Source organism: Nymphaea colorata, chromosome 12, assembly GCF_008831285.2.
Source record: "Nymphaea colorata isolate Beijing-Zhang1983 chromosome 12, ASM883128v2, whole genome shotgun sequence".
Taxonomy (NCBI): Eukaryota; Viridiplantae; Streptophyta; class Magnoliopsida; order Nymphaeales; family Nymphaeaceae; genus Nymphaea; species Nymphaea colorata.
The window spans coordinates 18,306,494-18,330,021 of record NC_045149.1 but is presented as its reverse complement, the minus strand read 5'-3'; the positions used below and the strand labels follow the sequence as shown (position 1 = coordinate 18,330,021).

The 23,528-nt window shown below is 39.2% G+C and overlaps 1 protein-coding gene across 1 annotated transcript; it reads left to right on the top strand.

Moving 5' to 3' along the window:
• Positions 1-364: 364 nt before the first annotated feature.
• Positions 365-23,058, top strand: LOC116265454 (CLIP-associated protein-like). Its single transcript, XM_050081009.1, is given in 35 exon segments — positions 365-901; positions 2,644-2,799; positions 2,928-2,990; positions 4,098-4,166; positions 4,363-4,540; positions 6,416-6,577; positions 7,612-7,709; positions 8,571-8,645; positions 8,771-8,839; positions 8,918-9,003; positions 9,083-9,200; positions 10,024-10,122; positions 10,221-10,578; positions 10,770-12,589; positions 12,686-12,787; positions 13,508-13,612; positions 13,694-13,915; positions 14,022-14,090; positions 14,828-14,929; positions 17,862-17,993; positions 18,104-18,263; positions 19,395-19,570; positions 19,772-19,867; positions 19,953-20,057; positions 20,166-20,252; positions 20,339-20,428; positions 20,561-20,641; positions 20,772-20,840; positions 21,066-21,143; positions 21,264-21,359; positions 21,462-21,561; positions 21,862-21,965; positions 22,049-22,154; positions 22,240-22,318; positions 22,654-23,058. Coding segments are annotated over 35 exon segments (5,949 nt in total). The 5' UTR covers positions 365-568; the 3' UTR covers positions 22,760-23,058.
• Positions 23,059-23,528: the final 470 nt, after the last annotated feature.

Below are 23,528 nucleotides of genomic sequence, written 5' to 3'. Positions count from 1 at the left end.
CTTATTGTTACTGATTCGTCTCTTCGATATGTCCTGAGCGATGTTGAAATTTGCATAAATTATATGAAGGGATGATGCAAACTTTAAAGTGCGTATATGTAAAAAATTGAAAATTAGTGAAGTTTTTATATACAAATAAAGTAAATATTGTGAGATGGCCCGATCCGGGTCGAACCGGACCGATACGCAAGAGTAGGCACACCGAGTTTTCCGTCCAGTTTGTACTGTAATTTGAGCCAAGAGTGAGGGTAGTTTTAAAAGTGCGCGGCTCCGAATTTACCCTTTACCCGCTTCTCCGTTCCCTCCTTTTTTTTTTTTTTTTTTACACTTCTCCGTAGCTCGCTCACTGGTGATTCGGAGGGGGCGAGAGTGACGTTCTCCTGTTGCTGCCTTTTCATTTTTTTTTTTCTTTTGTTGGTTTAACCCACAGATACTTCAGATCTGCATCGTCCTCTTTCTCCCGACTCTTCAACAATTGTCATCGTCGTTGTTTTATTTCTCCTTTCCGGCTGTGAGTTTGCCGGAGGGAGGAGGGAACCCTAGCCCCGGCCGGAAAGAGGCTGCGGAGATGGAGGAGGCCCTAGAGATGGCGCTGTCGAAGGACACGAAGGAGAGGATGGCCGGCGTGGAGCGCCTCCATGACTACTTGGAGAACTGCCGGAGGAGCCTCTCGTCGGGTGAGGTCACTTCTCTAGTCGACTGCTGCCTTGATCTGCTCAAGGACAGTAACTTCAGGGTCAGCCAGGGCGCCCTGCAGTCGCTCGCCTCTGCGGCCGTTCTCTCCGGCGAGCATCTCAAGCTCCATTTCAACGCGCTCGTCCCCGCCGTCGTCGAGCGCCTCGGCGATGCCAAGCAGCCGGTGCGCGACGCCGCCCGCAGGCTTCTCCTCACTCTCATGGAGGTATTACTGATAGTGCTGCTATGGATTTGTGGCGTTTTTAGGACGATGCATCTGGTTCGCGATGTCCCAAGAAGCGCGGGACTTGGGTTTAGGGTCTTTTGACCGGTGGATAGTCTGAATTGACGCTGACTTCTTATTTTCCTTGGATTTTTTATTTGATCGTGGCTCCGATGGTCGAAATCCTTGATTCCGGGAGGAGCAAGCAGTCCAGTTTCCAACCAACGTAGCCACGATTCGGCGGCCAGTCTGCGGATTAATCTAGGGTTTACAAAATTAGGAGTGTATTTCCGTGTTCATTCCCTAAGGTTTTATCTTTTACTTCCTTTTTCCTGTAGTAGGAAGTGAAATTGGCGGCCACCTAGTCAACGTCCGCGTGTGTCGCATTATAGCGTGCTCCTTGTTTTTCTATCAATCCACATTGCCTTCACAAGATGTTTATGGTCTCAGAAGGAGAGATACTGTAATGCACATCTAGTTTTTCATCATGTCTGCTGCCATGGTAGACTAGCACGGAAATGTAACTGCTAAGAAATTGAACATAGTTGCTCTGTCATTGGGCATTCCTTTTTTATCTGAGAAAGATCTCTCAACAATCTCTTGCTATCCTCTCTCCGTTTGCACGGAATTCTCGCGAGAGCTCTGGTGTCTACCAGGTTCAGATGGAGTACGTCACCTGTCTTGTTTTGTACGGGGAGGCCAGGACTCCCATTTCACCTCAATTGGACTCTTTGCCATTTATCAAAATCACTGTAAACCATTTTCTGACGACAATGTATTATGGCTCGTGGCAATTAGGTTGTCTTGGTCCTTGATGGCTTGTGTATTTTGAGGCTATGTTTTCCTGACCCATTAGCCTTTCCCGTTTCATGCATTCGTTGTTTTTTTTTTTGCACATTTCCTTATGAAATGTCCAGGGACATTTACAAGTTGCTCATATTTTGTTTTGACAAGCATGTTGCTGTTCGGATCTAGTTATGGCCTCAGTATTGGTTGAGCAATTGCACTGACATCTATTGTTTGTTATTGCAATTTGCTTGCTTCAAATTACAACTGATAATGAAAATATTTGTGACCCTTGGGGGGGGGGGGGGTGGATGACTTTTAAGGATTGATCCTTCTGTCCAACCAATTAAGCGTCATGCCCAGTTACTCTCATTGGCTTCAATTTTAAACATGGTATCATTATTTTGGTCAAATTGTTAAATTGTTTACTTTATTGCAGCTTGTGTGCATACAAGGCTAGGTTTATAGATATGTGAATTTCAACTTCCAACTATGAAGTTCTTGCAGGATGCGTATGAACATGCTTAGAGTTGGATACACGCTAAGAAAAATGGTTTTGGAAAAACAAGATTTTTTTAAAAGTTGCTTCTTTAATCAGTTTTAGAAACTGGTTTTTGTGTTTGGATAATAGAATTAAAACACATTTTTTTGTGAATAACCTGGGGGTGCCAGGTTATTCACTCCCTTTTGAAAATGGTTTTTGCCAAAAATGAGCTTTGACAAAACTCATTTTTTTTGTCATCCAAACACTCATGAAATGGTTTTTTGGAAACAAAAACATTTTTTACCTCCAAGAATGGGTTTTGGGGTGTCATTCAAACACTCCCATAAAGTTTCATGTCTATTTGAAGATTGATACATTTCTCTAAGGCTGTATCTTCATAAAATGGCATTTTAAAATCTGTTTTTTCATGGGTCATGTTCTTTATCAAAAGTTACATATTTCAATGCATTTTTAGGTTTCTTCACCAACAATAATTGTTGAAAGAGCTGGAAGTTATGCTTGGACACACAAGAGTTGGCGAGTTCGTGAAGAGTTTGCACGTACAGTGTCTTCAGCAATTGGGCTTTTTGCCTCTACTGAACTCACCCTTCAGCGTGTCGTACTTCCTCCGGTATATTGATGTTGATCCACATCTTTTTTTCTTTCCTTTCTTTTTTCTGTCATGACTCAAGAAAGAAGAGAAAAAGAAAGGGAAGGTTGGAATTCTTGAACATTTTATTTCCTTTTGGTCCCTAACAGGTGTTGCAATTACTGAATGACTCAAATAATAGTGTAAGAGAAGCTGCTACATCATGCATAGAGGTCAGTTTTATTTTTAATCTTAACAATCATGGTCCGCTTCTCTGTGTAGTTGCTTGTGATTTGGCTATCAGCCTTTTACATCCTTTTTTCACATAATGTATGCAATGTCAAAATGTTCACGTTTAAGTAGCAAATTAGCATTTAAGCAACATAAATGATGCAAATAATAGTTAGCATTTCTCGAAATAAAAACGACAGAAAGTAGGGACTGTCGTATTTACTATTTACAAATCATCGCTGGTATAACAGGCACTATGATGTAGTTACTGCTACTATAGGCAAACTTTTCCAATCGAGGTGAACCTAAAGCTAGAGTGTGGCAGTTTATTATAAAGTAACATGTGAAGTAGATTCTTGTGCAAAAGTAGATCCGATGAGGAGCTTTCTCATTATATATGGATGATGTTAATGTTTGTTCCTGAAACTGGAAAAGCTGAAAATATTATGGCATGCAGACCTAGGTTAGGTGATTTGCTTGATTGACTCGTGTCATCGACTCATCAGGTCAAATTTTCTGGAACTGTAGCAAGATTGTTTCTTCTATCATGTATATGTATTTACTTAGGTGGTCACTGGTTCACTTCATGATCTATTTTTCATGTGCACGAATTATAGCACTTCATATGCTTAATTGGAACAAAAGAGTCTGCTACCAACTTATGGTGCTTGGACTGATGGGATTCATGTTAAATTTTGTTACCAATGGGACTAACATTTTGTGGACAAATTGAGTTTGTGTAGGTCACTTAACAGGGAGATGCTCACCTGATAAATGATTGTGGTGAGATTATGGAGGTTTCAAATGCTTTATTGATTCACCACGACAACATAATACTACAACAGAAAGGAAAAAGCAGGAGTTTTTTTTGTTCAAAGAAAATTCTTGAATCATCTGGTGCTGATCTAGGAAGGCTTTTTGTTCCCTAGTGTATATGGTCTGTTAAAATTGTGTGAAGCATTGGAAATCAATTTGGAATTCTGTTCTCATAAATGAAAAAAATTTAGTCTCCACCTATAGTTCGTACATTAATTTATCCAAACTACTATTAAAAAATCCAATGCGTTTCTGAGATTGTGTCTATTTGTTTTCTAAACCTTTTAATGCAGGAGATGTATACTCAAGTTGGACCACAATTTCGTGATGAATTGCATCGACATCAGCTTACCCCATACATGGTATCTCCTTAGCAGCTAAGCTTCCTTTAACTTTTGTAATGTTTTGTGAGATCTCACCTGTATTCAGATGTCAAGTATGTTCCCTGGCTAAGCAAATATGTACTGTTTGCTAGCTAAGTACTGTTGTTATTCCCACAAATGAACTCTGGAAGTGTTAGTTTGAGCTTGTTCGGTTTTGTTGCAATTTATGCTGCAGGTCAAGGAAATCAATGCTAGACTTGAGAAGGTTGAACCCAAGGTTCGTTCTTCAGATGCACTTGCCAGTCATTTTGGTTCTCGAGACATGAAGCCTACAAATCTACCTTCTTCATTAAGCCAAAAAAAAAGCAGTCCTAAGGTCAAGAATTCGGCACGTGAAAGTTCTCTTTTTGGTGGTTAGTATCTAGTATCTACAAGCTTATTGAAGATGTTCCTGGTGGACTTCTACTTGCAGTATATTAACTTGAGAAAAAACTTTCTTGTAGTTTTTACAGTAAATATACAGTTTCTTCTTTGATTGAAAGTGGAAGACAATCTGATGACTACAAATGGTGAGCAAGCATAACAGTGGAAAACGTCTCAAATATTAAAAAAGGAAGGTTAATATTTAAGTAACTGATAAAGTGGCAACATCTCTACCTAGTTTGCTCTAGCACACAGGAACACAAGAGGACACAAGAGGTCGTCAACAGCAAATAACAACTAGTATGTAGAGATGAGGACGTGGCTAACTGAGGTTCAATGATTCAATCTAATAAGAAGAAGCAAAACACTTTGCCATATTGCAATTGAATAGTGATTTTTGGAAAATTGGTCATGGATAAGATGTCTAATAAATTTTGTCTAATCCATGGTTTATACTTTATGGTATTTTTATGGTGAAATAGTTAATAGTTTACATTGAAATAAAAAATATAGAACTTGACAAAATGTTTATTTGTCAATCATGTAGACTCAATGACGAACCTTTGCATAAGCGTGTTTTTTTTTTTTAATAAAAAAATGAGAGTTATGAGACAAGATTTAGTTTCTTTTTTTATTGTAACAGAAGTAATAGCAGTGCAGGCTGAGGAGATGCCGACAATTAGCAATTTTTAGCTATTGTGTTATTCCATTCTTCCACTTCAACAGTGATGAGTATAGGAGGAAGAGTATTGTGGTGGAGAAATAGTACTAGAAATCTAGAATAGGGACCATCAAGCAACATTATGCATGCTGAGATATAGAGGTTATTAGGTAACGATTCTAACTGCAATTGCATATTCATAACTTTTGACAAGTATCTCTAAGCCTGTGATCAAAGACCAGCCAGTACTTGAGCTTTGTTCAAGCTGAAGCAGCTGATCTGCAATGGATCAAAGCAACCATTAGTCAGGATGATCTGTAATGGGTCAAGGCGACTGAAAGGACACATTCCCCCTCTCTATCCCAAAAATGAGCAAGAGTCAGGGAGTGCATGTGAGCCGCTCAACCCAATGCATACCATTCTGATTGGTGGGTTCTGTTGGAAAAATTAGACATTTTATCCTCAGAGCCCAGAGGACTTGGCAATTGCCAGGTTGAATATGAATCCTGTAGCTTGCACTGATCTATTATGTAGAGGGAAAGAAGGTGCTTATGCCAGCAATATCCTGATAAAAGAAGTCAGCAACATCAACATGACAATCCTTCTAGGGATGGGATGGGAGCTTGTGGAAAGCATGCATGGGCTCAAGACAAGAGGTGTGATTAACCAGATGTCAGCGACTCAGCATGCTTTCCAGAAGTTGAGATGCCTTCTGCATGGTTCAGTCAATCTGGACTGGTTTGGACTTTGGAGATGCTTTTCAAACATTTATAATATGTAAGGTGGGTTCAGATTTCGTTCTTCTTGGCAAATTAAAGGAGTCTGTCCTTGAACTCTGCTTGAGGCAGAAATGCAATTTAGTAGGATCAGAGCTTCAAAAACTGAGCTGTAGCTTGTGATGAGCCTGATATGAAGCTTTAGTGCAGTGGGTTCAGCTTCTCTCACCTCATTGTAATTCCTACGCTTTATCATGCAGCAAACAATGACATCCAAAGTATTTGGGGCTCTGTCTGTTCATGCCAGAGGGTTTTAATTTCTCTCATTTTTATTTCCGCTGCCTCCAAATATTTGTGTTGTTTAATGTCTGAATATGTGAATATGCACTTTTTTTACAAGTTCTTTCTTCCTAGCGGAAGGCCTTGCTGACACTCTATATTCTGCACTTAAAGTGAAGCTAAGTTTCAGTTTTTTTTTTTTTTGCCAGGTGAGAATGATATTACAGAAAAACCAATTGAACCGGTTAAAATTTACTCTGAGAAAGAATTGGTTAGAGAAATTGAGAAGATTGGTGCTACGCTTGTGCCAGAACAAGATTGGTCAGTTAGGATTGCGGCAATGCAAAGACTTGAAGGCCTTGTTTTTGGAGGTTTTCATCTTTTTTACTCATCTGACACATTTTGCAAGAATATTTGTGGAGGTTTTTGTTTGGCAATGACAATAACAGAAGCAACAACAAGCGTGCATGAGGGTGGTAACAGAAAGAAAAAGTCATATTTTTTCTCCAGGAAGTAAGGGACTGGATAAGTCCCATGATATTTTCTGCATGGTCTGCCCTTTTTTCTCTTCGCTTCTTTTGGGAGCTGTCATGGGGAGCAGGACCTTGTTTGAGTAGATATAGGTATATTCTGATTAGCCATTCAGGAAATTGTAGGGAGGATGAAAATGCAAGGTCAAAATGTATGCATCTGCCATTTGTATATAAATAGTGCCAACTCACACATACTGGTGAAGGGATGTGTTTCTTTTGGTGCACACGTTTGTGCACATCTTCTTTTAGAAGCAAATAAACTAGTGGATAATTGGTTTGCTATTTGCTAAGCTTAGTGTGTTACTTCTATACATCTTCATCATTTCCTCCCTTCATTGGTAAGAGGGGAATGGTTTGGAATGAGGGAAAGAATGATTGTGGTGTAAGGTGGTATAGCTTCCAGACCGTGACTTTCGTTGTTAGCTAGCTATTATTTTTTATTAAATTTTCAATTCAAATGTCTTATCTAGTTGTCTACATCAGGGGCAGTCACTTCATGATCATTGTTACGGTCTTGATTTATGTTTAAACAACTAACCTGCATCTGTTTATCTTGAGATAGTTAAGCTTAAACATTTTTCAGTAGTTTGGCTTTACTGCATCCTTTGTTAAATGATAAATTACAATTTGTTTGTGATTCATCAGCCTAGGTATATAATTGCATAACACATTTGGGCTTCAATGAGATGTACTTTTTTCATCCTTAAATTAGTAATGTGAACCTTCCACATGAATTTGCTAATCACAATATCAGCAGCTACAGACACTTTTTTTTGTCATATTTTAGAATGAGTCTGTTGTCTACAATGATATTTTATGTTATTTAGCAAATTCCTGAAAGTTAAAACTAATTCACCTTTTTCTACTTTTAGGTGCTACAGATTATGCCTCATTCCAAAGTCTGTTGAAGCAGCTTGTTGGTCCTCTAAGTATTCAGCTATCTGATCGACGTTCCAGCATTGTAAAACAGGTTTATTTTGTTCCTTCCTTGATACAACTATCTTCAGATGTTGTTGTGAACTCCATGACAATCTGGAAAATAAAGCTATTAGCATGTATCCTTTTAGACGTGACCATGTCACATCGGTTTTACTTGCCCATAAGGTCATCTAGAAAGTCATCTATTATTGTTGGAAATTTTTGCTGACTTTCTTAAGTTACTTCATCTTTATAATGTTATTTTCTCTGATAATTGATATTGCTAGGTATCTTTGAATCTGTTACCTTTTGTTATTGGGAACGGGAGAGGTTATAGATATTTGAAGCTTATGTTTCTTGATTGTAAGGATACTTTTGGGCTTACTTACATTCAGCTATTTCCTTGTAGTGATGGGTGGTGATTAGACATTGTTACCATCGTTAGTCTGTTTTCCCTGATGGAATAAAAATATGAAGAAATTTAAAAGCTAATGTTTTTTGCTTTGTTCCTTCTTACTAAACTGTATCTTTTCACGTATTTCTTCCTGTCTTACTTTTCAAGAACATAGGTGATAGGTCTGGTCATTTGCTTTATTGTTGCTTTATATATCCACTGTGTCACATGCTTGTATAGTTGTATTATATTGAAAAGTTCATTTTTTTTGTCTTGCCTTAGATGATGTATGGAGATAAGTTTTACGAATTCATGCTTTTATTTACTTGTGCCCTAAAAGCATCAGTTCTTTCTGTCTTAATGGGTTACATAGATGGTTGGTCTCTACGGGAGCATAATATGGTGCTTCTACTTGTTTTCCTTTTTCCTTTTCCTATTCATGTGTGAGTTTCTACTTTATGCATTGTCCTTTGCTGTTTAAAGACAATCCTGCTTTGGTTAACTATGGGTTCTCCCCAGGCGTGCCATTTGTTAGGCTTCTTATCAAAAGAGCTTTTGGGAGATTTTGAGACATGTGCAGAGATGTTTATTCCGGTAGCACCTTGAATCTTTTTATTTATCCAATTAATTTTGCGTTTTTGTTTGCTTGTAGAATTCCAAAGTTGGTTTTGACAACAATATTTTCACTTGATTATAGCATATTGTCCTATCTCTTCCAGGTGCTTTTCAAGTTGGTTGTGATAACAGTGCTTGTTATAGCAGAATCTGCTGATAATTGCATAAAAACGGTAAGATTAGAATGTTATTTCTGGTGATACTCATATGTCACATTATTATCCTTTGTAAGAGACTTTGTGATTCTTCAGATGTTGCGAAATTGCAAAGTTGCTCGTGTGCTTCCTCGTATTGCAGATTCTGCAAAGAATGATCGAAGTGCAGTACTTCGTGCTAGGTAAAGTTCTTTCTCTTGCTCTCTGTTAGTGTGCATTATTTTTTTTTAATTAACATTTTTCAGTCACATTTTCTTTTAGGTGCTGCGAATATGCACTATTGATCCTTGAATGCTGGGCTGATGCACCTGAAATACAGAGGTCAGCTGATCTCTATGAGGACCTTATCAAATGCTGTGTAGCAGATGCCATGAGTGAGGTACATATTATGATCTGTTTTCTTACGAAATTTTATTGCAGAAACTGGCATACTAGTTACTTACTGTAAACTGTAAAACAAAATAGCAAGGGGTAAATTATAAATGCATATGCATAATCATTGGGAAATGTGAATTACTGTAGATGACAAAAGTTCGTAGCTTTCTGAACCAATGGCCTCTTGGACAACAAAAAAGAAACAGAGATCTGTAAATGAAAAGTCAACGTAATGGATGGGACTTCTACGGTTCTACCTAAGATCAGCATAGATGGAACCGGGATTCTTAATCCTTATCTTCTTGACATAGAACTCCAACTGAAAAAAGGTTCTATCAGGAGGTCCATAGTGATCTTGAAATGCCTCAATTATAACATACAGAAATGCCCTCTATGACTAAAGGCTGTACTGCATGTAACTGTCGTTGTTTTGTCATGATCTTGGTACTTTTCATGAACCCTGGATTTTTTTGATATATGCTAGAATGGACATAGACCTCATAGTCTTTTGTTAACCTGGTTGATTTTTCTCTGGTGAGGGGTTTCATTCGTGATCGAATGTTGCTTCAGATATCACTATAATCTGATCATGTTTCTCTGACAAGACACACAAGCATTACTTTTTTCATGCACACATGCAGTCACCTGAAAGCAGAACATTTTCTGTTCATGTTTTCCATTTTGCATTAAGATAGCAATATTGCCTCACCCTTAGCATGGAAATACTTTTTGATTTCGTTGGATGTGGTATTTGTGCTTGTGTGAATATGTAGTGAAGAAAAACCCTTCGTCTGGATACTTCCTCAGTTCCTTGTGTGGCTCTACAGGTACGATCCACAGCAAGGACATGCTACCGGATGTTCACCAAGACCTGGCCTGAACGTTCACGGCGCTTGTTTTTGAGCTTTGATCCTGTGATTCAGAGAGTGAGCATGCTTTGACTTAGTTTTCAGTTGCTTTAAATGGTTCTCTTTTGATTTCTGAAATAACAATGCTGTTGCTTGGTGAATGTACTCATTTTCAGATAATCAATGAAGAAGATGGTGGCATCCACAGAAGATATGCTTCACCTTCCCTTCGTGAGCGAGGCACACAACCACCAAAAGGCGCACTGCAGTCATCTGCTCAATCAAGTTTGCCTGGTTTTGGAACTTCCTCAATTGTTGCAATGGACCGAACCACAGGTTTAAATTCGGGAGCTTCTCTCTTCTCTGGAAGTCAGCTTTTATCACAGGCAAAGACTGTAGGTAAAAGTTCAGAGAGAAGCCTTGAGAGTGTACTGCAAGCAAGCAAACAGCAAGTTACAGCTATTGAAAGTATGTTGAAGGGCTTGGATATATCGGACAAGCATACCTTAGCACGTTCAGCCACTCATGATCTAGGTATGCATCGAAAGATCAAATGATATGGTGCTCCCTGTCTCTCTCTCTCTCACACATAGACACACACACACACCCCGCAGCATATCAATCTATATTATGATTTACTTCACTACAGCTAAAGTGACTGAAAATGACCATACATGTCCATTTTATGAACGGCTAAGCTCTCCTTTTTCCTGTCCCTAGTGCAGGAGCGGACCCTCCATCTTCTCGTGATCCTCCCTTTCCATTGGCTGCACCTGCATCTAATCACACGTCAGCGCAGACCTCTATGCTGCCTAGCTCAACTACTGCAAATAAAGGTGGTACCCGAAATGGTGGGTCCATGTTACCAGAACTTGTAATGGCCCAAGGTTCAGCTTCTAGAGATACTAGTAAGTCGTTGTATGCAAGTAATATGGCTACAGATCCATTGTCAACACTCTCTCTCCTTCACACAGCCAAGAGGATTCCTCTTTCTTCTGAACGAGGACAAGTGGGTGGTGAAGATATTGCTGATGTTAAATCAACTAGGCGGCTTCCAAATATGCAATTTGATAGGCAGTATTTGGATACACCTTACAAAGATCCAGCTTACAGAGACACCCAGAGTTATATCCCCAACTTCCAGAGGCCTCTTTCACGGAAACATGCATCTGGGAGGGTTGTCTCTAGTGGTAGAAATAGCTTTGAGGAAACTCATCTTCAAATTGGAGAAATGTCTAGCTACTCAGATGGTCCTTTGTCATTGAATGAAGCTTTAACTGAGGGGCTGAGTCCTAATTCCAATTGGTCAGCAAGAATATCTGCTTTTAATTTTATCAATAGTTTACTTCAACAAGGACCTAAAGGGATGCAGGAAGTTTCCCAGAGCTTTGAGAAGATCATGAAGTTGTTTTTTCAGCATCTAGATGACCCGCATCATAAAGTAGCTCAGGCAGCTTTTACAACACTCACTGAGATGATTCCAGTTTTTAGGAAACCATTTGAAAGTTACCTGGAGAGGATCCTGCCTCATGTTTTCTCACGATTGATAGATCCAAAGGAAGTTGTTAGGCAGTCTTGTTCAGCAACGTTGGAAATAGTTGGTAGCACATATGGTATAGAATCTTTACTTCCAGCTTTTCTTCGTTCATTGGATGAGCAACGTTCACCTAAGGCAAAAATTGCTGTCATTGAGTTTGCCATTAGTTCCTTCAATGCACATGGAGTTAGTTCTGATGGTTCTAGTTTTGGTGTACTGTTAAAATTATGGCTTGGTAAGTTGGCACCTCTGGTTAATGAGAAGAATTCAAAGCTTAAAGGAACTGCCATTGCTGGTATTATATCAGTTTATTCTCATTTTGATTCTGCTGCTGTCTTAAATTTTATTCTTGGACTATCTATGGATGAACAAAATTCTATGAGGAGGGCACTCAAACAGTATACTCCTAGGATAGAGGTGGATCTCATGAACTTTCTACAAAGTAAGAAAGAACGTACACGGTCAAAATCATTCTATGACCAAGCAGATGTCATTGGAACATCTTCAGAGGAAGGCTATGCAGGAACAACAAGGAAAAGTCATTTCTTTGGAAGGTACTCTGGTGGTTCTATTGATAAGGATGGAGGGCGGAAATGGAATTCCATGCATGAATCCATGTTGAGGGGATCGTCTGTTGGTCATGCATCTTCTGAGGACCTGCAGGAAGACTACCTGGATTATGAGTCTGGTTCAAAGCCTGAATTGCAGCTTAACATCTCTGATAGAGTTCCCAAAGGTGTTTCTACTGTAGAAAACAAGGGTCACAGGGGTGATCCACTAAATTCTGATAGTGCAGGGCCTGCAGGCCATGAAACAGATTTTGGAAATTCTGTTTTAACTCCTCGTTTAGATGGACTTGCCAACTTGGAACACCAAGGAGGTCAAGGCCCAGGACTTAATGGAGAGAGGCACAAGGATGTAATAGAGGTAAATCAGGATAAAACCTTGCTACTCAGAAATGCCCCTTTGTTGGAATCTGGACCGAGTATTCCTCAACTTCTTCACCAGGTACTTTCTTGGAGTGTTTGATAATGATGTCTTCCTTTTTGTGATGCTTGATGGATGAAAGTTCATGTCTGAAACTAACTTTATGACCAAATACAGGTATGCAATGGGAATGATGAAAACTCGACTAAAAGAAAAATGGAAGCACTTGAAAAGCTAGTTCATGTTTCCATAGACAAAGATCCTTCAATATGGACAAAGGTTTGGCTCATTCCTTAGATTTCTTGTATAATTACTTTATATAGCTTCTAAGTTGTGCCTACAGGATAAATGTCAAAGTTTGCCATTCTGTTTTGATGGTGTGTGCTTGTGACTTATTTCTCTCAGCCAGCAAGACTGATTGGTCCTTCTCAAAAGAAATGGCAGTTATTATTTATGTAGTTTATTTTTGATGTTGTGGACCGTGGTAACTTGTCTCTTGGTGGAGACAAATACAATGTGAATTGCTGTTTTAAGTTTTGTTTAGAGAATAAGGGCCTGAGAGTCTGCTTTATGTTTAGATACTCTCATAATGTTAAGCTAGCTGCTCTTTCTTGCTTTTTAACAGTATACTCACTGGAGCAATTGATTAAGATGCCTAAAAGTGCAGAACCTCTTTCCATATTTCTGTGTTCTGTGATGTCCTTTTACATTTTGAAAATGTAACCATAATTTTCAAAATGGAAGCCACACCAAATTTCTTAATCCCTTGGACAATCTGGTGACTATGAGTTCTTTTTCATATGATTACCCATGATTTTGTTCAATCCAGGTCAAGTTCATTTGTGATGCAAATGGGTCATATCAATATTTGGTATAGACTCATCTACATGAAATTAAGTGCATGAAAATAATGTCACAGTGACATAACTGAGTCAATGGTTTTGTTAGCTTGAAATGGCTAGTTTTCCTCTCAATCTGACATTTCTGATGTGTTTGCAGTATTTTAACCAAATTCTAACAGCAGTCCTCGATGTGATTGATGATTTGGATCCTTCCGTCAGGGAGCTTGCTCTTTCTCTGATCGTTGAAATGCTCAACTATCAGGTTTGTGGCTAGCATCAACACTGGCTTGTTTGGTTAGGTACATCAGAGGTGCTTATCTAATTTCTCTTTGAATTGCTTTAGAAAGAGTTAATGGAGGATTCTGTTGAAATTGTTATTGAAAAATTGCTCCACGCCTCAAGGGACTTGGTTGCAAAGGTATTATTATTGTTTATTTTGAGAAGTTGCTATTTTGTGACCCTTTTCAGTATATGAATATATTATGTTTATATTCAGGTTTCAAATGAAGCAGATCGCTGTTTGTCGATTGTATTAGCCCAGTATGATCCACACAGATGTCTTTCTGTGAGTGCATTTGAGTGCAAATTGCTTCCCCGAGATTAGGAAAATGTATTTTCTTAAAATACTTGCTATCCTCTATAGTTTACCTACCAATTTTATGGTCTTACAGGTTATTGTGCCGTTGTTAGTAAGTGAAGATGAGAAGATGCTTGTGTCTTGCATTAACTGTTTGACAAAGGTATGCTTCTTATTCTCTCTGTTTCATATTTTTCTGGTTTTTCGCTATGGATCTCTGTCATTTTTCTCTGTTTTGCTGGTAGCTGCATACATGTTTTCCAGGAGAGCCGTAAATAACCATTATTGTAGATCCATTGACTATTTGAAGCACTTTTTATTATGGATATTTATTTTTTGGATAGGTCAAATTTGAAAATGATAAGTCAGGCACACCCTAAGTTTCCATCTGGTATCTAAAATACTGAATATAGGTAGGATGGAGATTCTGTTACAAAGTATCCCAAAGTTCTGGAATGACTATCCTTGCAAACTGGCATCCTTATGCTGGACGTTCCTTCAAGCAATTTGGCAATTAAAAACATTCCAACATCTAATAACCTCCATAATCTTTATTATTTACTATAACAAGTGCATTTACTGTTTGAAAGGAAATATAATCAGCAGATATTGCTAATCATGGACAATATAAAGCCAATATCCTCAAGGAATGTTTTTCATTATCATGTGCTGCCGAACGATATAGATTGTCATCCCTTTATATAGATGCGTCTTATTTTCTTAGGACTTGGTTAGTGTTTTTGAGAGTTGCAGTGCGCTCCAGACTCATTGCTATTGTATGAAATTGTTGTGGGAATTTGACCTTAACATAAAACGACTTTTTAGGATGACTTTGTCTTCTTTATTGGATTGCTTTTGTATGAACAATGTGGGTTTCCCTGTGTCCATTTTGCTTCTCAGCTTGTTGGGCGGCTATCGGAGGAGGAGTTAATGGCTCAGCTACCTTCATTTCTACCTGCTCTTTTTGATGCTTTCGGAAATCAGAGTGCAGATGTTCGCAAGGTATAGGATATTATTCACCTTGGACTTCTCTCACGTTTTCATAGTGCAAATGATGTCTCTTTAAATGAAAGTTTCCCAAACATATGCCTCATTTTCAAATTTACGAAAAGTAAGAAGTACCAGGGGTCCCAAAGATGCATACATTTCTTCATGCAACGTGTCCTGCTTGCTCATAAATTTTGGTAAAATCATAGTCAGTGAGTGTTCCGGCCAAGAAACCCAGACCTTGGTTTCTGACTTTTTGGTCCCTTTGTCCATGCATGGACCAAATCTGTTTGACCCGACAGGCTCCTATGTTCTAGTCTGAAGTAACCACTTTCTTAAATGATTGCTGTAAGACGCTTTAACCTTGGCCTTGTCTTACACTTTCGGTAAAAATTTAGTACTTTTAGTTGCCCATCTTCTTCCTATGTGGTTGGAGGGCCGGAACTGATACTACTTTTTCAACTCTTCAGCCATTGTTTCTGCATCTGCTCCATGTTCCACTAGCTACAGGCAGCCAGCACTGATGTATATTGCACGTTTGGTCTTGCAGAGTGTTGTTTTTTGTCTAGTTGACATGTACATCGTGCTCGGCAAAGCCTTCCTGCCGTACCTTGGTGGGCTTAGCAGCACTCAGCTGCGATTGGTGACGATTTATGCCAATCGCATCTCACAAGCAAGGGCAGGAACTGCAGTTGGTGGGAACCAGGGATGAACAGCATGACCCTTCCTGGGCGGTGGCGGCGCTGGATTTGCTGCTGGTACTCAGAGCCTCTGTGAATTGATGGCTGTTATTAATTGTGTATTTGTATAGTCATTGTTCATTTATGTGAGAGATCGGGTGTCAGGTTTTTTTTGTGTCGTGTGGGTGTTGGTTTCCGGTCGGGTGAGTAACCGGGGGCGTGGGTGTGGTGAGGCCCCCAATCCCCTCGCTTGGGTGGGGAGGGATTTTCTGTTGAATGCGAGAGTCTGTACCTCCAGCGAGAAGTTTCTCAAGAGTGTGAATAATTATTCCCAAGAGTTGACGATGCTTGCCAGCCACAGGTTATCTATCGCTTTTCACCTTACATTGGCAGCACTGGTGTCACGGGCTGATTCATGGAAGAGGGATGATCGGGTCATAAGGCGTATCATGGTGCCTACCGTCCACCGCTGCCTGTTGGTGCAGTCGCCGAACTAGAAATGGTGATATCGTCGCCGACGTAAATGTCAATATGCATACGTACGCGGTCCATGGTAGTACGGTTTATCACAATTTAAAAATAGGAATGGAGAAATATAAACTGGTAGTTTTGGCTCGTTGACAGTGAAAGTGGACGCATGTTGTAACCAACTATAATGAGCCTTGTAATTTTACCTGTTTCGGCTGAGCGGGAGAATGATCGAACCGTCCGAATGAAGGCCGTCGAAGTTCTACTCCCCTTTCTCTGCCGATAGGAGGTAGAGCTGCATCAGCATTTAGATTGGAGCCCACATTGCATTTCAGCTTTGATTAGAGGCTGTACTGTATGACGCTTTGGCTTCAGTTGGGTATTGATTCCTCCCATTAATGTCCCAACTGTAGAATTCTAACAACTGATTTGCTGCTTATCAACCACTGGTTCGACTCAGTTGCAGAACACCTTGGGGGTAATTTTTCCTTCCAATTTGTCTGATTTTTAACTGTAAAACAAGGACTTTTGAGGCTCTTTGGACTAAATTTTATCTGAAGTTAACGAGTGCAAATGGATTGGTTGCAAACGAGTGCAAGTTGTGGAGGGTTTTGAAGATTCAAATATTAGTTTTTCCTGTACATATATTTTAAAATAAAGAAGGGACTAAGTCACGGCAAGGTTTCATTGGAAGATTCAAATATTAGTATATGTTAAAGGTGAACGAAACATTAATTTTTTAATGGACAAAATCCAAGTTCTTGCATGAAACTTTCACAACAAATGGTATTGCCTTAGATAAATAAAGAAATGGGGTGCTAATTAATATTGCATAAATGAATACTTCTAGTCGCGGTTGCTTAAAATATGGCATTCCAAAATGTTCTTTTTTGTTAAATGCCATTATCTTTAATGGGGAAGAGTATAAATGTTCATATTAATGTCAAACCAAATCCACATTCAACAATGAGTGGATTGATTAAAATTTTACCGGAAAAACTTAAGAGCATCTTTGCATGCGGCAATCGAAAATTTGGCTTTGCAGAAAACAAAGTTTCTAAGTCATTGAGTGATTTGCTCGTTGGAAAAAAATTAAAACGTCTCAATAAATTCTGAATGTTAACTTTGGAGAATTTCCACTTTGGGTTTCCATCATAACAAAGTTACTTCACCAATCAGATTTTGCCGTTTCGATCTTTAATTCGGGTGACGATAATGAGTGAGGCAGTGGCTGGCTTCGGATCTGTGGGCACCAGTCCGACTCGTTTCCTCGACTCGGAGTTGTTTGAGAACGAGGGGAGGAAAGGAAGACAGCCCGGATCCTACGGAAGAGAGAGAGAAAGAGCGACTCCAAAAGAGAAAACCCCTACCTAAACCCTAATAGAGGCTTCTAGAGTTTTGGTCGCTCATTTGTATTTCCAGAACTCTCCACGCTCTCTCTTCTCTTTCTCTATAAAACTCACGCCTCCTAAGCTACAGCTTCGCCTTTCCCTGTAGTTGTTCCTGTCTAGTGTCTCTTTCGTCTTCTCTAGACTCATTTTCTCGCAAAATGTATAGGGCACTCTCCAGCGTAGCTTCCAAAGCAAGGTTCTCTCTCTCTCTCTCTCTCTCTCTTCGTGTGCGTGTGTGGAAACATCATTTCTTGATTCATTTGGTTTCTTTTCTTGTTCTTCTGCAGGCTCGCTAGAAATGCCAACGTTCAGGTTAGACATTCTTCCACATGCTTAACGCAGTTTACGGAGTGAGGTCGTTGGTGGTACTTGTTTGTTCTTATTTCTTTCGCATTTTTTGTGAGTCAGATCGGCAGCAGATTGAATTGGAACAGAAACTATGCGGCAAAAGACATTAAGTTTGGTGTTGAAGCCCGAGCATTGATGCTCAAGGGCGTTGAAGACCTTGCGGATGCAGTTAAGGTTACAATGGGTCCTAAGGTACCAACATTTCTTAGTACATATTTCTTGGTACCAAGTCGAGTTTTGCACTTGGTTTTCTTCTTGTGTAACCATATTGAATTGGTTGATCTATTGGCTGTTTTCCAAAGGGGCGTAATGTCGTTATAGAGCAAAGCTTTGGGTCGCCCAAGGTGACAAAGGATGGTGTTACCGTTGCCAAGAGCATTGAGTTCAGTGACAGAGTCAAGAACATGGGAGCTAGTCTTGTTAAACAAGTTGCCAACGCCACCAATGATGCTGCAGGAGACGGTGAGCTTCTATTGGATTAGATGAAATGCTTAGCTTGTTGTTTTACTTCCGCTTCTTCAAATGGCGGCCGATGAATTGGTAGCTTTTAACCTGATTGGAATTGCTGCTAGAGCCCCTTTTACTGCTTATAGAACGTTTACTGCTTAGTTTAGTCCCATGGTTGAAGATGCATTTGTTCCTTGAAGGCTTGACCGATGATTCTGTAGATCGAATCTAATTCAGTCAATTTACAGCTTTGTCTTAAGTTGCCCCTTTTTCTTTCTTCTCTTTTTTTTTTTTTCCAAATTCCTAAGTTAGCATTTGAGTGCCTTCAGTTCTAAAAATACACGAAAACATCAAGGTTTAATTGGCCTTTTACATTTCCTTTCTTTATTCATTGAATAGACTTCATTTGCTTTAACGTCTGGATGACCAGAAAAGAGAAACCTGTAAGAATGCAATGGAAGGATACGAGCGCGCTGTTTTTTGTCCTCTGACTATTAAGTGGAGGCATGTAGCTACGGGCATTTTCTCTGATTATGCTGGGGCACACTGATTCTACGGACTGGCGCCTCACACATTTGATACCTTGGTTCACCTAGATGGGCTTGATTATCCCGTAGACTCTTGGGCAGGTGTGATGTTTAGTAGGTTTATCTTATATTGAGCTGCTTTGTGACAAGATGGGAGGGCTTCCCTTTTTTTAGGGAAGCAGCGACGTGGTAGAGGTGTACGTCCTGTAAGTGTAGGGATCTATATCGAATATCTGACGGTCCACACGACATATTTGACTAAGTTTTAGCGTCTAGCTTTATACTTTATAGATTTGCAATGGACAAGTTTGTGTGCCTTCAAACTTTGAGGAAAGTTCTCTAGGAGTGATATTTGAGAATATGGAAACATTTCACTCACCTTAATTCTAGTTCAGAAAGAAGATTACCATACGTTGGTAGTTTTCAAGTATGTGACCAAGTCCTCACATGTTATTGTCACGTTTAAGATAGGCCAACCTGGTGGGCGAGACATTCTGAAAGCGATATGGTGATACACGGTTTGCTCTAAGATCCAGTGAAAAAAGTTAGCATTATATTATGAATTATGGTTAGACATTTCATGTTGACATATGTAAATCTTGAAGTACTTTTGGTACAGGTACTACTTGTGCCACAATTTTGACAAGAGCCATTTTCACGGAAGGCTGTAAATCTGTTGCTGCCGGAATGAATGCCATGGATTTGCGTAGGGGCATCTCAATGGCAGTTGATTCTGTTGTCACTAGCTTAAAAAGCCGAGCTCGGATGATCAGTACATCAGAGGAGATAGCTCAGGTTCGTAACTTAGGGCTTTACAAGCAGATCAAAGCTTCCATTTTTTTGCCCATTATCTGTTCATTTTTTCACTGAGATCACAATGCGTAACTGTTTTGTCCCTAGGCAGAACATGAACTTTATTTTATCCTTCTATACAATAAGCATCATTGGTCTTTTGTTCTTTACAACAGCATTTTAATTGAGTTCTTGCATAAACAGGTCGGTACAATATCTGCAAATGGAGAAAGAGAGATTGGGGAGCTAATAGCTAAAGCCATGGAAAAAGTTGGCAAAGAGGGTGTTATTACCATTTCAGTAAGATCGTCTCACTTTGAGGTTGATCTAGAAAGTAGTCTTCCATATGCTACAAGCTAAACCATATGTGCACACTGGTTCACAGGATGGTAAGACATTGTTCAATGAACTAGAAGTTGTTGAAGGGATGAAGCTTGATAGGGGTTACATATCACCTTACTTCATCACTGATCAGAAAACCCAGAAATGTGTAAGTATTATCAATATGTGTCTGATATTTGATCAAGTACTGTTTGCTTCTGGTATTCTCTGTCTCTCTCTCTTTGTTCTTGTTCATACTGTTTTCTTTAATCTGCAGGAACTTGAGGACCCTCTTATTTTGATCCACGAAAAGAAAATTTCCAGTATAAATGCTGTTGTTAAAGTGTTAGAGCTAGCAGTAAAGGTAAGCCATTGAGCGCTTCAAAATCTTTATGGATTTTTTGTTCATGTCACTTCAAATGTTAATCCTTGCTTTTCTATGTTTTTCAGAGACAGAGACCTCTGTTAATTGTTGCAGAAGACGTAGAAAGTGATGCACTTGCTACTCTAATTCTAAATAAGCTTCGTGCTGGCATAAAGGTGCATTTATCTTCCATGCTATTTTCCTTCACTTCACATCTACTTCCTCGCATCTTCTTTGTGTTGGCATTTAGTTTTTGCATCTGTTTTTTTTTTTTTAAAGCATGTTTATGTCCTTCCATATTTTTACAGGTTTGTGCTGTTAAAGCTCCTGGATTTGGTGAAAATCGGAAAGCAACCATGCAGGATCTAGCCACACTTACTGGAGGCCAGGTTGATGTTTTTCTTATCATTCCTTTTTTTTTGTTTAAATATTGTCATTCCCTCTTTCTTGGATCCTGCGTGTTATAGTTTTCCTCCAACTCTTATAGTCTAGTGTTCTATCCTTGTTATTTTCATGTAGCTCATAACTGAAGACCTGGGAATGAACCTTGAAAAAGTGGATCTGGAGATGCTGGGTAGTGCTAAAAAGGTAGGAAAAGGTCTTATTGGACGTTGTTCCTTTTCCAGACTCTTGGTCCAATGTCATTGTTTTTCATTTCTCTAGCATTATTAGTGAGTTTTGAGTTGTATGTGAGTGTACCTTGTTGGTTTAGTTTAAGTGAGCCTAGATGACATACGGTTGAATATCAGATAGATGTTCTGGTTTTATGTTGTGATCCGCTAAATATTATTGTCATTTGCATTCTAATGTCAGGTGACTGTATCTAAAGATGACTCTGTTATTCTTGATGGAGCTGGTGATAAGAAAGCCATTGAGGAAAGATGTGATCAGGTACACTTGGAAGAATTTTGACTTTGTTTTTTTTGCTATTAAATTATTCAGTTTGAGATTGAAGAAATTTAGGTGTCTGGTGTGCCAACTTTGTCTAAGCCTGGATTTTGCTTTTGACAGTTAAGATCTGCAATAGAAGCATCTACTTCTGATTATGATCGGGAAAAGTTGCAAGAGAGGTTGGCAAAGCTTTCTGGAGGGGTTGCTGTTCTCAAGGTCAGGCATAACTGTCATGTTCTAATTGCTTACTCTTTTCAGTTATAATTCTGTTATTCCTATAAAGCATGTTTTCATTGGTGTTGCTTTTCATGCATGAAGATTGGAGGAGCTAGTGAAGCAGAAGTAGGGGAGAAGAAAGATAGAGTCACTGATGCACTTAATGCAACAAAAGCAGCTGTTGAAGAGGGAATCGTGCCAGGTCAGTTTATGCCTACAAGTTTTGCTGTTGCTTGAATTTCTATAGAGTCATCTATTTGTATGTTGACCGACTCAGCCAAACCTGTACCTCTGGTTCACTTCACGAGTCTTGATTCTGTGATCCTGCCGTGTGCAGGGTTGAACCTAGGTTGACTGTGAGGCTGGCCAACTTTGAGTTTGATACTGAGCTGGCATATGTTTGAAATTGTCAAGTGCTTCAATGTATAATGAATCGCTTAATAGGAAACTATTTCTAGCAGATTCTCTGTTAACCCATAAGAAAAAAAACTTTATGTTGCAGGTGGTGGCGTTGCACTCCTTTATGCATCAAAGGAGCTAGAAACTCTGCAGACTGCAAATTTTGATCAGAAAGTGGGGGTTCAGATTATTCAGAATGCTTTGAAGGTAGCTAATACTTGTTTGTTTTTACTATGAGTGATAGTTTTATAATCGAATTTAATGTCTGAATTTCTGTTTTTGTATCACAGATGCCTGTTTATACCATTGCATGCAATGCTGGAGTGGAGGGCGCAGTTGTTGTGGGCAAACTTCTAGAGCAGGACGATCTTGATCTTGGATATGATGCTTCTAAAGGTATTCTATTTCTCTCTCTACAGCATCACGGAGAGTTTGCAATGCCAGTGAAACTTGGCTCACCATGTGAACCATTTTGAATCAGGTGAATATGTTGACATGGTGAAGACTGGAATTATTGATCCTGTTAAAGTAATAAGAACTGCACTGGTTGATGCTGCAAGGTACATTCCCTTGACTTAATTCGTTATATTGCTTATATGAAAACTTAGAAGTGAAAAAACCGAGCTGCTGATAGCTTTCTCCCGTTCTTATGGTATTATTCTGGTGATGTTTCGGTATGTCATGTGGTGGGCAGAATCTGTATGCCACAAAATGATCCATAGTTTGGTTTTCTGCCAGTGAGACAAAGGACGATTCCCACCATAACGGGAACTGAGAATGATGCATCTTCTATCTTTCCCTTTGATTTTTTTGAATGTAGAAACCTTATTGATGTTATGCTGTAACTTGGTTCAAGTTGGTAATTTCCATGGTTCTTTTCCTCTGTGCAATGCAGTGTGTCTTCTTTGATGACCACGACGGAGGCAGTTGTAGTGGAAATCCCAAAGGATGAGAAGGGTCCGTCGCCAATGGGCGCTGGCATGGGAGGCATGGATTATTGAGATGCTTGATTAACTCCTGAATGGAACCACAAGAGTTTGTCCTTTTAATCCTGTTTGGCTTTCCATCTTTTCCATTTTTCACCAATTTTAGCTTGGAGGGTGAACTGTGAATTGTAACGAAGAGATGCCATTAGGGAATTTTGTGCTGCTGTAATAATAATAGCTAGTTGAACAGTCAAGCTACTGTGGATCCAAGTTCTCATCACGGTCTTGTTACATAATTATTGGCACGATTTAGTTCCCCATAATTTAATTGTTACAGCCTTTCCTCTGCACACCAAATGGGATACCTTGTTGAACTCTCTCTCTCTCTCTCTCTCTCTCTCTCTCATCACGTCTATCTCAGCTCTCACGGACACACGAAGGCAAAGTTTGTATTCCCAAGAATTCTTTTTTTAAATCGTTAATGTGTTTATCATGTTTTATTAAGTGCAAGACGCCTACTAATTTAGATACTTGTTGCTTATTTGGTTTTCTTAAAGGCAATTGCTTATTGTTTATTTCTGGAAGAACTTGCTAGTACTAAAATATTGTGACCTAGAGCATATTTTAGTAGCAAATAAAATATTGAAACTGTAGCAGCAGCATTAGATGGTTCCTCGGAGGTTTAAGAATACAATAGCCGATACTCCTTTTAGGTTGAGATGAGAGTTGATAAATGTGCTGATCATGTTTCTGACATTTTCGTGAGTTTCTGAAGGTTTGAAAAATTAATAGCTCAAATTACAAAAAATTGTTAGGGAAACCAGGCTTTTCTACTTAACTAATT